General features: G+C 35.9%; 2 protein-coding genes across 2 annotated transcripts; one reads left to right on the top strand and one right to left on the bottom strand.

The window, feature by feature from the left end:
• The first annotated feature begins 743 nt into the window (after positions 1–743).
• On the top strand, positions 744–3,372 carry LOC114407392 (endoglucanase 17-like). Its single transcript, XM_028370471.1, has 8 exons — positions 744–1,046; positions 1,185–1,391; positions 1,474–1,674; positions 1,772–1,864; positions 1,967–2,128; positions 2,227–2,332; positions 2,441–2,604; positions 2,676–3,372. Exons 1-8 carry the CDS (start codon positions 810–812, stop codon positions 3,006–3,008), a joined length of 1,503 nt encoding a protein of 500 aa, XP_028226272.1. The 5' UTR covers positions 744–809; the 3' UTR covers positions 3,009–3,372.
• A 1,934-nt stretch (positions 3,373–5,306) lies between these two features.
• LOC114407393 (sucrose synthase 2) lies at positions 5,307–11,582 on the bottom strand. The gene is made up of 15 exons (XM_028370472.1): positions 11,262–11,582; positions 10,968–11,100; positions 10,396–10,547; positions 10,109–10,301; positions 9,766–9,884; positions 9,431–9,647; positions 9,158–9,253; positions 8,882–9,055; positions 8,594–8,710; positions 8,321–8,487; positions 7,529–7,753; positions 6,813–7,134; positions 6,487–6,731; positions 6,279–6,417; positions 5,307–5,788 (listed from the first exon to the last, which is right to left on the bottom strand). Exons 1-15 carry the CDS (start codon positions 11,360–11,362, stop codon positions 5,750–5,752), a joined length of 2,439 nt encoding a protein of 812 aa, XP_028226273.1. The 5' UTR covers positions 11,363–11,582; the 3' UTR covers positions 5,307–5,749.
• Positions 11,583–12,160: the final 578 nt, after the last annotated feature.

Genomic DNA, 12,160 nt, shown 5'->3' on the forward strand with positions numbered 1-12,160 from the left:
CATATGCGATTATTATCACTCCAAAACTAACATGTTACATTTGCAAAATGTTTTTTATTCTCTCATAAAAAAAGGCTGAAATGGAAGATTATATGCTCTAATGTGTATGACAATCTTATATAAGAAGTAGAAACTTAAAAATAATGGACCCCAATAGAGGGATACTGCTCATACAATTCTTTCAGAGCATGTGTATTCCTTAGTGTGATGATATTGAGTTTGCCATTAAAAAAGAAGTACACTGCATACATTACTGCATTAGTATAAATCCAAGTCTAGCCATGCTAATAATTTGTAACAACCTGCTAACAAGTGATATATGTTTAATTAATAGCACCAAACAGTAGTTTATGTATAGTTATCTAGTATCTACAATGTTTTCTCTGGGAAGATATATACAATTACTGTTTTTTCTAATTTCTAATGAAAAATAGCCACCAATGATGGTATAGTACACGAATCACGAGAAAATTGTAGAGATATGATTATTTTTTATAAAATACTCAACTGGAGTATTAATTGATTAATGTTCCGGTTGTTTTCGATTTTCCTTTAACAGTAGTTTCTTAAAATGGACCTTGGATGACCGGCTAATTAATATCTCCTTAGAACTTTTCAGTTTAGAAGAAAGTAATCCAAAACCCTGTTGTGGTAGGATGTGGACCTAATTAGTAACTATTGTTGGTATTGTAACCAAGCAAGCAGAGGCAGCTTTTAGCCTTTTATAAATAGATAAAAGAGGAGCAAGAGAGATAGTAGCATTGTAGTTTTGTGTTGGCTTGGGTCATTCTTACATTGGGCAGTTCAATATGAGGACCTTTTCCCTCTTTTCTTGTCTTTTTTTCTTTCTTTCTGTCTTTTCCACCACTCTGTTCCACCCTGGTCATTCCCTCCACCACCACCCTCACTCTGCCACACACAACTACAGAGATGCTCTCACCAAATCCATCATCTTCTTTGAGGGCCAGCGGTCAGGGAAGCTCCCTTCTAACCAGAGGATGTCTTGGAGGAGAGACTCTGGTCTCTCTGATGGCTCAGCCATGCATGTATGATAATATAATAATATTAATACAACATTCTTAGTCTCAGTTGCCGTTCAAAAAAAAATTCTTAGTCTCAGTCTCAGTTTTTGTGTTCTCTGGCTTGTGCACATGGCTTATTTCTGCATTGAATGTACAATGCAGGTTGATTTGGTTGGAGGGTACTATGATGCTGGGGACAATGTCAAGTTTGGTTTTCCCATGGCCTTCACCACCACCATGCTTTCGTGGAGTGTTATTGAGTTTGGTGGGGTCATGAAAGGTGAGTTGCAGAATGCCAGAGAGGCCATTCGTTGGGCGACAGATTATCTTCTCAAAGCTACTGCACATCCAGACATCATTTATGTTCAGGTTAGTCTTCTCTTCTCTTCCTTATAGTTTCATTCCTTTTTGTTATATTCATTCATGTTACTATTGAGTGTGGTTTTTGCAGGTGGGAGATGCTGTGAAGGACCACGCTTGTTGGGAGAGACCCGAGGACATGGATACCCCAAGGAGTGTCTTTAAAGTAGATAAAAACAACCCTGGTTCTGATGTGGCTGCAGAAACTGCTGCTGCTCTTGCAGCTGCTTCTCTGGTTTTTAAAAAAGTTGATCCCACCTACTCCAAAACATTGGTTAGGAGAGCTATCCGTGTAAGCATTTGATTTGAGATGAAAACATTGTTTTTGGATCTAAATGGAATTCTTTCAACTAATGCTTATAATATGATATTATACTTTATGGGTATAGGTTTTCCAGTTTGCCGATAAATATAGGGGACCCTACAGCAATGGCTTGAAGCCCGTTGTGTGCCCCTTCTATTGTTCTTACTCTGGTTATCAGGTAAAGTTCTAATTTCTTTTTTAAGTTCCATAGGTTTTGATATGTGAAGTATAAAGTAAAGCAAGAAGTGTTTTCTTAATGATGATTTTGTAAATCTGTCAGGATGAGCTGTTGTGGGGTGCTACTTGGCTTCACAAGGCTACTAAGAACCCAATGTACCTAAACTACATTAAGGTTAATGGACAGACCCTTGGGGCTGCAGATTCTGACAATACCTTTGGATGGGATAACAAGCATGTTGGAGCAAGGATACTGCTTTCTAAGGTCTAAAATGCTTCTCTTTTCTTATAGTTTTTTGCTGGAGAGATGGTAACAAAAATATAAAGGTTTCCAACCCATAATATTTGTGCTGTTGGTTTTAGGAATTTCTTGTTCGGAAGGTGCAAACACTACATGACTACAAGGGTCACGCGGACAATTTTATCTGTTCTGTTATCCCTGGCTCCTCTTCTTCCCAATTCACCCCAGGTAAGGTTCCTTTTCCTTTTTCTTTTTTTTCTTACTCTCAGCTGTGTGGTCTAATCAATGTGTAACCATTAATTACCTTTGGTTCCTGGTTCTTTATAATCTACGCAGGTGGTCTTCTATTCAAGATGGGTGATAGCAACATGCAATATGTAACATCCACCTCATTCATACTCTTAGCTTATGCTAAATACTTGACCAAAGCCCATGTGGTTGTGAACTGTGGTGGAACCATAGTAACTCCAAAGAGACTCCGAGCTATAGCCCAAAAACAGGTACAAAAAGTTGTCAATGAAAGTTTTATAAAAAAAGTTGGATTTTATTCTGATTTATTGTTATTTTTCAGGTGGATTACTTGCTGGGAGACAACCCCTTGAAGATGTCTTATATGGTGGGGTATGGTCCACGGTACCCGCAAAGGATACACCACAGGGGCTCATCGCTGCCGTCCGTTGCTGTTCACCCTGGCAAGATCCAATGCTCAGCAGGATTCAGTGTGATGAACTCGCAATCACCCAACCCAAACATTCTAATGGGTGCAGTTGTTGGAGGGCCGGATCTGCACGATGGGTTCCCAGATGAACGGTCAGATTATGAGCAATCAGAACCAGCTACTTATATTAACGCACCACTTGTAGGAGCACTTGCTTATCTCGCACACTCCTTTGGGCAACTCTAGGGTGCTGTGTCTCTCCTCCAACTTGTGTGCTTCTCTTGTTTTAATTATTAAATAGTAGTTCAAGTGGATTGGCTAGTTTTAATTCCTTGGAATTGCACAAGGTAAGGGAAGGGGGGTAAAAACTCTCTCAAGAGCGCCAGGGCGCGAGCCCCCAACCTTGAAGCACATTGTTCAAGGCAAAATAGATTGCATGCATGGCCTTATGTTTTTACTTTTACTCCTAGTTGTATTTTTCTACTTTGTTCATGTTGTTGAATTGAGTGGAAGAAGGTTTAATGTCATTTTTTCGACATTATGTTTTGTGTCATTTTGTAACAAGTTCTATTTTGTTTTTTAAGTTTTTAAAGTGTATTATTTTGTCTGATCCGTCACGACCCTCTATCATACCACCTCAGTGCATGTGCTTATAAGTCTTTTTTTTTTTTCCTTATATGATATTCAATTTTTTTATTTTTATTTGATATGTACCTCAAATTTATACTCTAACAAATAAGTGATATAAGTTTATGTTTTTATTTGGTTGATTGCGTGAATGCTCTTGGACGCATACAAGTCCAGTGGTGGTGAACTTATTCAAGAAATAATAGTAAAAACCTAATTTAATAAGGGTGCAAATGTGTGAGAATTTACATCGAGAGGCGAAATAGAATGAATTATAATACTTGATAATTTGATATAGAGGCACGATTTAATTAACAGAACGCCTAATCCTTGAAACTTGGAAATAATCCGTTAATAATTATAATTCTAGCCAAGCACTGTGACAGAGAATATATATAATAATGAAAGGCACATATTTTACTGGCGAGTGTCAGTGTGTAATCCGAACAGAGTAAAGCTATTTCTATAATATAAGTATGGCAATAATAATTTACAGTACGTGATAAAAAGAGAAGGAAGAGAAAAAATAAGTGATATGATAAAGAAAAAAAAAGTATAAAAAATTATGGTAGGAATAACAATTAAATACTATTTTTCTGGATTGCGCATAACGAGTTTTGACCGTTGAAAGCGAGAGAGGGAGAAAAAAGATCTTGGGGTTTGGTGACATGTTATGTAGAGAATCGTGGATGATAGATAGGGTAACCTTGCATCACATGTATAGCAGTGTAGGAAGAGTGCACTGCAGCTCTGTGACAGGGTCAGGGGGATACCTCCCCAAAGACGGAAAGACATTCCTCCAGTCTGAGTCTGACTGACATAAATGACATGCTGCTTTGGATTGTTTGAATGTTCATACCAAATACTTTTTATTTTTTTTTCTGGATGTGCCTTTGGAGTTACAAGCTTCAGTCTTGGATGGTCAAACATGATCTTTACATCAAGAGATGTTTGAAAATCTGTTATAAAAGACAAATAACTTTTCAAGATCTGACATTTATTCTATTTTTATCTATTAAATTTATATTCAAATACGTATTATGAATTTTGAATTCAAGCTTAGTTAAAGTAATTAAAATGTGTTCTAAGTATATTCCTATTGGCTTGAACACATGTGCATGCATATTTTGACAATAAGGATAAAGGTTTAATCTGGATTTCAATTAAATTTGTAATGACGAGTAATGAGTTCTTATTTTTAGATTTTTATTTTATTTTTGTATGCGTCTGAGGTGTTTGTTGAGATGGGGGTGAAGGTTTTTTTTTTGTTATTATTCTGAGTGAAGGGTTTTTAATTACTTTGGTGATATGTGTTTATGAATGATTATTTCTAGGCTTTTCTGGGAAGGGAGATTGGCAGTTGCTAGTGTGTTTTTAATCATGGTATCTCTGGACGCGCAATTCTACATTTGTGGCACCTCAATCCCGTGACGGTAGGTAGCTTTTCATCATCTCTCAATGTTGCCTTTCCCTTACTAGAGATCTCTTTTGGCTCATTTTGGAAGGGAATGTTTATATTGTAATTCTTTAGCACCTGATGGTGTTCATACTTCTGTAACCATGTTTTTCTCTTCGGCCCTGGTTAGTTCACGTATAGTTTTCTAACTTTGGTTCTTTTTTAATGATAAAAATTCATCAATTATGAAAACTCAAGAACAGTGTTGAGACGAAGAAGACGAGTTTCAGTTAAAAGCTTCAACAAAGGTAACACTGTAAACGAAGGGGGCATTTTTGGATTAATTATTTTTTTTAAATCACATGCTTTATATTTTAACAGAGTTAACTAACACCGTTTAGGAGAGAGGGAGTGTGACTATAATGAGAATAAAAAAGGAAGAAATGCATGTGTAATTAGATTATGAGTGCACTGCAATTTGCTCTAATATTATAATAACTTTTAGTTTATGACTTCTTCTATTTTATGACATTAATTCATGATAAAAGTGTTATTTTCAAACTTAAGAAATTCAAGGCCATTTAGTAAATGTTACACCCAACACTGGGTTGGCTAGACCGTCTCATCATATATACAATGCCACAATACAGACCATTAGGCCATTGATTCATAATGCTTTATTCTTACCCATCAGTAAGGATAACAATCCTCACAGGTAATTCCCAGGTCTAGATCTTTGATAACTGCTAATCAAACGAAAACAAGAGACATCCAAATTCAACAACAATTGCTCGCCATCTCTTGCATATACATAATCGAAGTTAACATAGACAAGTCTTCCATGAAACTCCTCTAGGTCGCATCACAAGATTTCAAAACACGAGAAGCAGACTTTTATATTTACATATATGACTCTTATTATGTCTGCTGTCAAGCCTTGGTGAAATTATATATATATAGCTACTTAACTTGCATCATCCTTTGCAAGCGGAACAGAATTTGCCTGCAAACAAAGTTGTAGAGCACAAAATTGATGCTATCAAATAAGAAGACATAGAGCAAACCTTTTCAGAAGAATTAAGAAGGCATACAAAGGATATAAGAGAAAGCTAACAACACAATATAGTCTGTTATTAGCTGAAATTTAGTGAAAATCACAAATTATTTGTAGGTTTCACTTCTTATTTAATAAATGTCTCTTATAATTTTGTAATTTTTCAATACATTTTAACCAATAGAGAGTAAGTGTGAGAAGAATTGTCATATAGAAGAAATTATTACATAATCCAAGACAACTATGGTCTCGACTAATCTCCACATGATATGTAACTAAGTGTTATTATTTCCTTGTAAATTGATTTTTTTTTTATTATGTCACGTAAAGATTAGCTAGGAGCCTAGGACCATAGACAAGTGGTGGTGCTCGACCATATAGCATCTACTCGAGATGATTAAGTTCATAATCCTGCATCAACAAATGTCATGTAACTCACCAAATCACGGAACTTGAGGATATAGAACATCTCAAGATATCGTCGAGTTTCACGCCTCTCTAATTTGGAAACGTATTTCCAGAAACTATAAACTCCCGCCAAGGTCATAAGCCTTTCAGAATAAATCTTCCAAGTGTACCTGTTCATTTTTGACTTAGCATTCAGTGTGTAACAAGAAAAGCAACAAAGTTTTAACAAGATTACCTACCTTTCATAAATTCTTTGAAGACCACCATTAGATATTTTCTTCCAATGGTCTGGGTCCTCCTTGCTCTTTTGGAAAAATTCAACCAATAGCTCTGAAGCTTGATCAGGATGATAAGGATCAATGTGGAATCCTGATATACCATGCTCAATGATCTCAGCAGGACCACCATGACAAGTAGCAAAAGTGGGGAGTCCACAAGTCATGGCCTCCACAACTGTAAGTCCAAAAGCTTCATAGAAAGCAGGCTGCAACCAGAGAGTAGTAGTTACAAATAATGCCTGAGCATCCAATCAAATAGGAAAGAGATAATAGTATAATTATAATACCTGAATGAAAGCACCTTGTGTGTCTGCTATGTAGCGATACAGCTCCCCGTTACGTGCCCTATTTGTTTGGGCAGCAATCCAACGAAAATCACCATTTAAATTATACTTTTTCATGAGCTCGTGCATCTTCTCAATTTCTGCAATTTCTTCTCTGTCACTCGACTTCTTTACATCAATATAACCAGCTACTACGACAAGGTTGACCAGTTCCCTCAATTTGCTGTTCTTACCAAAGCATTCTACCAATCCAGTTATGTTTTTCACTCTGTCTAGCCTTGCCATGGAGAAAATTATGGGCTTTGACTTGTCTTTCAATGAACCACTGCCACAAAAGAGACGAAGATAAACTCATTAACTGTCATAGTTGCTTTCAACTGACAAATGCAGCATGCATCTTAACAGCTCTTACAAACAGCTTTAGATATTCTATTCCTTATCAGGACTATGCATGTGGAGGTCTGGGTGGGTTTTTAAACGAGGCATCAGTACTGAAGGAAAAGTGATGACTTGAAAGTGGAAGCTGATAGACTTGTATAAATTTTTGCATGATGCATAATGGACAACTAAGTCAACTTTCATTCATTTTGACCCATTAGAGCATGGATGATAAGGTAGAGTTATCAAATTAATCATAAGATCAATTACTAATGGAGATACAGATTGATGTAGAAGTAAATAACCAAAATTAAGAAGTTCTGCAATTGAAATAGACTCACATGTATTCATCAGTCTGCTCAGGATCAAATAACAGCTTTTCAATTGAACCATGCAGGGCTGTAAGCCTGTTCTGCTTTTCAGAGTAGGGGAAATATATTGACATATCAGCTCCAGGAGAGACAATATTGAACTTGGGATCAAAAACATCAATGCCATGGACAACCCTATAGAGCCCAGGAAGAGTAAAACCAGTGTGGCTCTCATACTGGCCAACAGTATTTTTCCTGAAATATGGGTTAAGAAAATGAAATGAGTAACATTAGCATAACTGAAAACCAAGACATATATAGATTACTAGGAAAATGTGGGTTAGCACCAGGGATAGATATGTGAGATGCCTAGAAAGGATGCTTAAGCAAAATAGTAACTAGCTCATGTGCCTTAAAGAGAAATTTCCAAGACAAAAGAAATGACTAGGTATATCATCATATAACTGAGTGGACGTTGGTAAGCCATGACAGTTGCTGTCACCACGCATAATTTAGGAATCTTGAGACAACAAGTTATGTTACACCAAACACATGATAAGTCTCTCACTACAGTCATAGGATGCCTACACATGTAATGCCAAATGGGTATGCAAGGTTCAATGAAAAGAAGCAGATAACAGTTAAAATAAGCATGGAGACATGCCATTTGGGAGCATATGTTTTTAAGCAAAAGGTAAGCATGGAGACATGCCATTTGGAGCTTGTAAAAGAAATGAAAGTTATATAACAAGCCATATTATAAAAGAATTAACATCGTCACAAATCATGAAGTAAACCATATATCATGAAAACAATACTTACGTTCCTGCAATCTCCTGGTATGTACTGGTGATTATAAAATCAGCATTATTCATGGCTATTAGGTCAGCAGTAAATTGGCATGAAAAGTGGTATTTATCCTCAAATTTCTTCCAATATAAATCTGAATCTGGATATTTTGTCTTCTCAAGTGCATGCGCGATTGTGCACTACACATATGAACATTCAAATCAATTTAAGTTGAATTCTCAGCTGTAGATAACATGAGCTTTCACATTTTGTAAGGCAAAGATGATAAAGAAGAGGGACAAGAACCTGGGTAACTCCCATTTTATAAGCCAATAAAGATGCAACAAGATTCCCATCACTGTAGTTTCCAATGATGAAATCAGGATACCCTTGTAACTCAGCAGCAATTTCACTTGCAACATCCTGTTGACATACATAACCATCAATATTAAATGAAATGCTAGCTCATGCAGCATGGTGAATTTCTAGACTCTTTAACATGTCTAAACTAAGATAAGAAATCATTTAAATCTTCATAATGGTTCCAGATCAGGTGAGCAATTCAAGCTATACATGTTGATGGATGACATTTACCTCTGCATAAGTCTCTAGATAAGGCCACACATCAAACCTTGAGATCCATTTACGGAGAGTTCCTGACTCTGATCTGAATGGAACTCGCAAAATATGAGTATGGTCAGTACCACTGACTCTTTCTAGCCGCTGGTTGCATGTTGTCCCCTTTGCATCAGGTATTAACCTGGTAACCTTCAGAACAGAAGAGAATTTTAATTTGACTTTAACTGAAAAAACAATCAAATACAACAGCCTTATCAATATGAAGAACGTGACCCAACAAGTTACACTTACAATTAGAATTCTGGGAGTGAAATCAAGTCCTTGTTTCTTGATCCGAAGGAGCATCTCATTTTCAAGGGCACGCACTTGATCTAGTATATAAACAACCTGCATATAAAACCTTCCATGTATGACGGTGCCCATATATATGATATATAACTCAAACAATGCAAGATAAAAAAGATGGAAACAACTAAGGAAAACAAGGACTAGAAAGAGGGGGCATTGAACAACATATGCATGTCCAGCTCAACTATTCTTTTCACTATATGACAAAGGAGATACCTGCCCACCAGTGTCAGGCAAACCCAAGACATTGGCTTGTCCAAAGTAGCCATGAGGAGATAATATAACAACATTGAATACCATTGGCACTCTCCCAAGAAAAGTCTCTAGTGTAGAAGGATCAGGAGCCTGAAGAATATCCAGTAGCAGATGCATCATTTCCAATACCCGTTCAGCAGTATCACCCCAACCTCTCTCAAAACCCATTCCTTGTAATCTACAATCAGAAAAGAGTCAAAAGGAAAAAAAAATAAACTAAAATGTCCTACAAAATTCTCACATCATTTGTATTGTAAAGTGAAGACATGTAAACCCATTATCAAACAGAAACTTACACATATTCAAACTCTGAATAGAGTGTATCACTAGCAAGCTTAGAAAGATAATCCTCAGCCTTGGCCAATGCAGACTGAAGATTGGAAATGGTTTGTACTCTCTCATTTATCATCAGAGCCTGTAACATGGATAACAAAGGAGAGAAATTTTTCACAATCTATAGATTCCTCAAACCAAAATAAAAAATACAATTATGACTTGAGTACTCAGTTTAAGAGGATATATCTTTCAGAGAGGAAGGGAGGGAAAGAGAAATACAGGGCCAAGTTTCATTTTTGAAACAATAGTTGTTGTCATATAATATAATCACTTTATTAGAAGTGCATAACACAGCATACTCACATGGCCCTTGTATTTGTGAGCTCGGAGGAAATCAAGCAAGGGCTGCAAGGAATCCTTGTTGCGAAACATAATTGATGAAAGGTGGCGATTAAGAAATTGGACACCATTGCCAATGGATGCTGAGCGGGTTGGACGAGGAAACGTGGCATTAAATGGCTCAAAATCAAGCTCCAATACAAAATTCTCATTAATCCTAAAGCACAATACAAAACAGAAACAGACACTAAGTTACAGTCCAAGGGAAGAGGTTATTTCTTATAACGAAAGCTAAGCAGTATATTTCTTACTTTCCATCTACAAGTTCTTCCTTGAAGCTGAGATATTCGGAAATGCTTAATTGCTCCACGCTGAGATCAGAGACATTAACACGGACATATTCCCAAACACCAGGTCTTGGACGAACTGCTATTGCCACAAAAGGAGGCAAAACTATGGCTTCCTGTCACAAAAATAATGCTACACATTTTCATATCATATCTTAAATCTTCTAATGTGATTGTGAAGTAATTTTCCAGAATATGACAGTTACAATAAGGCTAAAGTTGGATGAAAATTTTCAATTAATCACGTAGACAAGTAACAAACTATTCGATTATTTTTTTAAAAATCAGATAAATAAACTGGACACACTTTCTAAAAATGGGACCTACATGAGAATTTACCAAACACTAACTAAACCGAAGTTAGGAGGTATAAGGTTGGCCAGTGGTTGGTTTGGGAAGGGTGAAAGAAGAAAGGATAGGAGAGAAGTCACCTGTTTGAATCTTCGACTGAAATATTTAATAAAACTAAGAGACTAACATTTGTCGATAAAAAATAAATAAATAAACTAAACCGCAGTTATGGTAGGGCAAGTGACCTTTGCAGACTTGACAATTTCACCAAAGGGACCGTTTTTAAGATCCACTATTGCTTCATCATCACCAGGGATGTTGTCAAGTTCATCAATCAAATTATGGGGTTGCAAAATCCCTTTCCCCTGAGCCACATACCTTCAAACAAGACAACAGGTATTCATTCACCAACACACTCATAGAAAGACATGGTGAAACAGAGATAGACCCACATGAGCATGTGCATCAAATATGAAGAAAACAATATTAATTATGAATTAATAAAGAAAAAAATGGAGTTGATGAAGAAGCAAAATTACCTGGAGAGGAGAGAAATGAGTTCGTTACGGTGAGCAGAGAGAGTGTCTTCAACTCGGTCTCTGATACTGGAAATCCGACCAAGCTTTGGTTGCGTAGACATGACGATCACTATGTTTATATGTCTGTTAAGTTCTTCTTAATTGGCTGCAAAAACTGTCAGAGAGTGAATTTGGAGTTTGCAAGTGGGAAAAAGCATGAGTTAAAGAGAACTGTGACATGTTGTGCGGATCATAAGAGCCAAGTTTATATTATAGTGCAGAGAAACACAGGGAAGACGATATACGTGGCGATCAGTCATTATTTTCCTCCACATTATTGTCGTTTTATGAATAGAATTTATATTTATATTTATGTCCTTATATTACTTGATAAATTTAATATTTTATATAATTAGTAACTAGTGTTGGACCCCCATTTTTTATTTTATTTCTTTTAAAAGATGCTACATCAAACTAAAGTTAAAGACGTAGGAAAAAAGTCTAACTCGGAAGATGCTTTAAATTTAAAACTCAGACTTAGAGTTTAGAAAAGAAAAAAAAAACACAAATTATTTGATAGTTTTAATTTAAAAAAAAAAAAAAACTACAAGCTAGCTATCATCTATGTTTCATTGTTTAACATTATCAGGATGAAAAATTAGAAAGCAGAGTATGCAATTTATTTTAAAAGCTTACACATATTTGATAGGTAATTAATTGCATTGTTTCGTGATTGAAGAAAAGATAAATGTCGATAACATATTTATCAACACATTATCGTAGGCTGAAATTCATTAGAGATAATAAAATTGTGTAAGCCTTTTGTTATTTTTCAGAATAGGTTGTTTGTTTGAATAGAATTAAACTTCGGTTGGGTTGGATTAAGATTTTAAAAATTATTTTAATATTAAAAAAATTGT

This window comes from Glycine soja, chromosome 3, assembly GCF_004193775.1.
Source record: "Glycine soja cultivar W05 chromosome 3, ASM419377v2, whole genome shotgun sequence".
Lineage (NCBI taxonomy): Eukaryota > Viridiplantae > Streptophyta > Magnoliopsida > Fabales > Fabaceae > Glycine > Glycine soja.

Coding starts and splice junctions, on each gene's coding strand:
- LOC114407392 (XM_028370471.1), top strand. CDS start 810: ATGAGGACCTTTTCCCTCTTTTCTTGTCTTTTTTTCTTTCTTTCTGTC. Junction 1,392..1,473: donor CAGACATCATTTATGTTCAG/GTTAGTCTTCTC, acceptor TGGTTTTTGCAG/GTGGGAGATGCTGTGAAGGA. Junction 1,865..1,966: donor GTTCTTACTCTGGTTATCAG/GTAAAGTTCTAA, acceptor TAAATCTGTCAG/GATGAGCTGTTGTGGGGTGC.
- LOC114407393 (XM_028370472.1), bottom strand. CDS start 11,362: ATGTCTACGCAACCAAAGCTTGGTCGGATTTCCAGTATCAGAGACCGA. Junction 6,418..6,486: donor CTTCAAAGAATTTATGAAAG/GTAGGTAATCTT, acceptor AAAAATGAACAG/GTACACTTGGAAGATTTATT. Junction 5,789..6,278: donor TCCTCAAGTTCCGTGATTTG/GTGAGTTACATG, acceptor CTTTGTTTGCAG/GCAAATTCTGTTCCGCTTGC.